The 4529-nt window shown below is 35.8% G+C and overlaps 1 protein-coding gene across 1 annotated transcript; it reads right to left on the reverse strand.

The window, feature by feature from the left end:
* Positions 1–3236: 3236 nt before the first annotated feature.
* On the reverse strand, positions 3237–4300 carry LOC112093062 (L10-interacting MYB domain-containing protein-like). Its single transcript, XM_024170724.1, has 2 exons — positions 3926–4300; positions 3237–3833 (listed from the first exon to the last, which is right to left on the reverse strand). Exons 1-2 carry the CDS (start codon positions 4298–4300, stop codon positions 3237–3239), a joined length of 972 nt encoding a protein of 323 aa, XP_024026492.1.
* Positions 4301–4529: the final 229 nt, after the last annotated feature.

A 4529-nucleotide genomic window follows, 5' to 3' on the forward strand; every position in this document is an offset into this window, starting at 1 on the left:
GTCGTATTAGAACCATCTAGAGAATGGAAAAACGAAATGTGTCGCCCTATATAGTGTGCAAAACAACACCAAACATGACTCATATTAAGGGTACCAAAAAATGGAAGAAAATATCAGAAGATAGAACAAAGATACACAGTTATATTATCAACATTACCAAGAAATAACGCCAAGTACATAAAAGAAGATGACACCATTAACAGATTAATTTATTATGAACTTGAATTTCTTGAATTTGCACCATAAATACCTTCAAACAGATAAATTTATTCTTGTGCTGTTATGACTTGTAAGCCCCAATTGCTCGAAGTTTCTATAATATTTAAACTTGAGACCAAAATGGATTGTTTAGAAGGATGTTCAAGAATGTTGAAATGTGATCAATAATAGCACTATTGTAGCAATCACAACTTGCCCACTATTCTAAACTAGAGGGTGTCACCCGGAGCATACAAATGTCTTCTTAGAAACTACCAATAGGAAGTATTTACTTCCTTATAAAGTATCTCAAATGCAACTGATGAATCCCTAATGTAGTTTGGAATGAGACTTCTAAATCTTTCCTGTCCAGTTGTATCCCTGCCCAAAAATCAAATAAAAAGAGTTGTAACTTGCAAGGAAAAGAATTGAAAAGGGCACATTGTAGCATGTTCAACCTTTTCTGTAAATGCTGTTGTATGTTAAAAGACCAATTAGAAACCCTTGTAGCATAAAACAACATAGCAATGACCACATTAGCTGATAAATGTGAAATTTTGACATACTTGAAGTAACATTTTCACTAACAACATCCGGTTCCAACTCCAAACCCGGCTCTAACACTTGTAAATTTTAGTATCATTTGCATTCAGTATCCCATGCAATGGGCTAGTAATTTTAAAGTCAAGTCCTATAAAAACAAAATGCACTGTCCTCAACAAAGGCAAATACTTGTTCAATATTCACAACCATAATCCTAAGTATTTTAACAAAACCTCAATACCATGAAACCAAATTTTCACCTTCAATTCACCAATTGTAAAGACTGACCTTTCTTTCATAGTGACAAGTACGCAATGGCAGCAAATACACCAGCAAATGAAGCCCCACATCCCCAATTGTAAACACTTACCAATGGGCTTCACATGCTACATGGCAAAGCAAAGTGAACCGAAACTGTAAAACCAAATGAGAATAAACTACTTATGGTATGCTGGATGGTTCACAAACACCTGTAACAAAGAGGAAAAGCACTCAAGGGAATAAAGGAAACAAATAGGACTTACATTATATGAATAAACTACTTCTATAAGAAGCCTGCAGATTTCTTACCCAATCGACACCTTCCCTATACTCATGGAAGAAGGCGACCTCTTGCTCTCCTCCAAAGCAAGGCACCTTGATGCGAGATTCCGTGTCAACAACACTTGCAAATTTGATGTCTGCAGCAGTGCCATTAAGATATCTCGGAGAGACAACCATAGCACATTGACCGTGGGAAGCTAGTACAATAGGCAAAGAACCAAATACAAAATACAATCCCTCACACACACACACACACACGTAAATACAAACATATATATCCACACACACACGTAAATACAAACATATATATCCATACACACACCCCACGTATATACCTACAAATACAAACTTAAGTCCTACAAATACACACGTACATACCTACAAACTTAACTCAAATGAAAAGAATTAAGTCGTATTCATTAAGTTTACTACAATTTGATCTCGTACTTCATCCATTTCCAGTGATAGTAAAGCTTCATTCTCTTCTACATTATCGTCATCTGGCTGATTCTCTTCATAAACGAAATCATCTAGATTATCCTCGACCCTTTGAAAATGTAGATCATGCTTACAATGCTTCCTAATGTAGTTATGGAGCACCATTGTAGCAATAACTATTTTCACTTGCTTTGCAAACGCATAATTTGGCATGTCTTTCAAAATTTTCCTTTTTTTCTTCCAGACACCAAATGTACGTTCAATGACACTTCGAAGAGAAGAATGTGCTTGGTTAAATACCTCTTTATAGCCAGTTGGTCGACGACCCATTCAAAATTGTCCTAAATGGTATCGTTATCCTCTATAAGGTCCAAGAAATCCTTTTAATTGTGGATAACCCGCGTCAACTAAATAGTATTTACCTATTGAGATACAAACACAAAGACTTAGTAAATAATAAAACAGAGTTTTCAAGAATATAGAAGAGGTTTTAACCTTCTGGTGGTTTTGGAAACTTCAAACTTGTACGGCGTAGTGCTGCTAAGAATATTCTTGTATCATGAGCACTACCTTCCCAACCTGCATATGCATATGTAAATTTCATATTGAAATCACAGGCGGCCATCACATTTTAGGTTGGCACACGCTTTCTACCAATAAATGAGACTTGCTCTTCTGGTCGTATTATAGCTGGAACGTGTACGCCATCTATTGCACCTATACAGTTCTAAAAAGAAGAAAGTTCTATGTTTAAAATGAATACTTTAAATAAGGAAAGAAGCATATTATGAACTAAGAGAATACCTTAAAATGAGGCATATATCTACAATCCACTAGTATCTCTTGAGGCACTCCACTAAATTCTGGATCATCAGGCTTTATAACATCCATACTCATACGACAGACAATGTCTAGAACATACTCAAAATATCTACTAATTGTTTCATCAGAGTGTTGAAATCGTTCTTGTGTTGAACGATTTCCCGCACCCTGACCTAAAATGAACAAAAACATTCCGACTATTTCAAACGCGGATATATTTCTTGATCCCTGTAATCCGTAGTTACATTGCAAATCATTACATAGGGACATAAATACATCCTTATCCATTCTAAACATTCTATAACTTCTAATTTCATGTCCGCCTAATAATTCCATTACCCACATGTTTCCAGTTTGAGCAGAGTTCATACAAGGATTTTTGTGAATATACTTATTATAATATTGTTCAATGATGTGTGCAGTAACACAAAAAAGTTGTAAACTTAGCTGGGTAATATTATCAGACATCCCAGCTAATAATGAAGAAACCTGCATCTAAACAATGTTCAAATGAAATAATGGAAAATATCAATGTCTGATGGATAAAAATAGAGTACAATATTTAATACAATGTATTCGAAAGCATGGAAAAACAACATTATAGTACATAATTATTATGGTACATAATTAATGAAAGCCACACTAAAATATTACTCATAGTAAAGGAAGACTCAAGGGACACTGAAGAGAATTTAAGAGGATGATCCTAGGCCGTGCTCAAACTTAAGCCAGTTGAGCTGCAACTCAAGTCGTTTCAAAGCAAAAAATGACTCTCTTTTAATCGTGTCTGTGCACAAGTGGATAGCAAAAAAATACAACTCGCTCCCACTCTCTAATCCAGGTAGAGATTCAAGGACTTCAACAAGTCGTGTCATGCTATAATCTGGTCCTTTACTTTGTGCAATGGATGATCCGGTACTAATAGTCTCCACTACGGTGACAAGGCGCTCAATTTGTTGAGACAATTTGGCCGCACCGCCCACTTTTTCCTTGCCTTTCCCTCTTTTGAATTTCTTTTGTCCTTCATCTAGCTCGATTGGATGCTTCTTCTTAGGGTCTTGTGGCATTTCTCTTCCGCTAGGTGCATCTGACGATCCACTACTCTCAAGTTGTTCAATTGGAGATATCATTTCGTTTGCTATTTTATCATCCTCACATGGCAACTGTCCAGATGCGGGTGTCCAAGCATACACCCATATGGCCACAGTATTAGTAAACATCCTATTCAACTTATCCTCAAACTCTGGTTCAATTCCCCGCGTGCGAAACTTCGCTGCGTTAGGATGAATCTGTAAAAATACTTTAATAAATTAAATCTGCCACACACTAAATGTACACACTATCAATAATGTGCAACTTCATTTGTATATTGTTCGTATACCTGCAATTTATTATGCCACCATTCCTCAGATGCATCAATAGTATTCTTTTTATCGTTCCAACCTAAACCAGTTTCCTTCCCAACAAGTTCCTTCCAAAGTTTCCAATCATTCTTCAAAGCATCCCACTTATTCTTCAATTGTGTTCTTTTATACACTCGTTTAGTTGCTTCGTTAAATTTTTGAATTACATTTTCCCATCCAACTTTGTCAAGATGTGTCCCAAGTCGGTGTCCACCTTCAACCTCTTTGATACAGAAATCGCAAAAAAACTGTATTGCCTCGGTATCCCATATCGCTTTACCTTGCGCTGCACTACCCTCCATTTGAACCAAATGATGACTGAAAGTGCTACCACCATTATAAACCCAACGCATATTTATAGATAATAAAAATAACTAAAGAAACTTAAGGCTTTTTTAAGCAAATGATAATGAACAAATAGCTAAGCAATATTTAACCACAAGAGTGTCAACCTCCATTCTTGCTAGTATTGCAATTGAATGGTAAAAACAAATAGAACGGTAAAAATGGCAAATGATCAAACAATTTAAGCTGCAACTAAATAACATAGGCATATCATAACATGGTTTGTAAAAATGTTGA

This window comes from Morus notabilis, unplaced genomic scaffold, assembly GCF_000414095.1.
Source record: "Morus notabilis unplaced genomic scaffold, ASM41409v2 Scaffold69, whole genome shotgun sequence".
Lineage (NCBI taxonomy): Eukaryota > Viridiplantae > Streptophyta > Magnoliopsida > Rosales > Moraceae > Morus > Morus notabilis.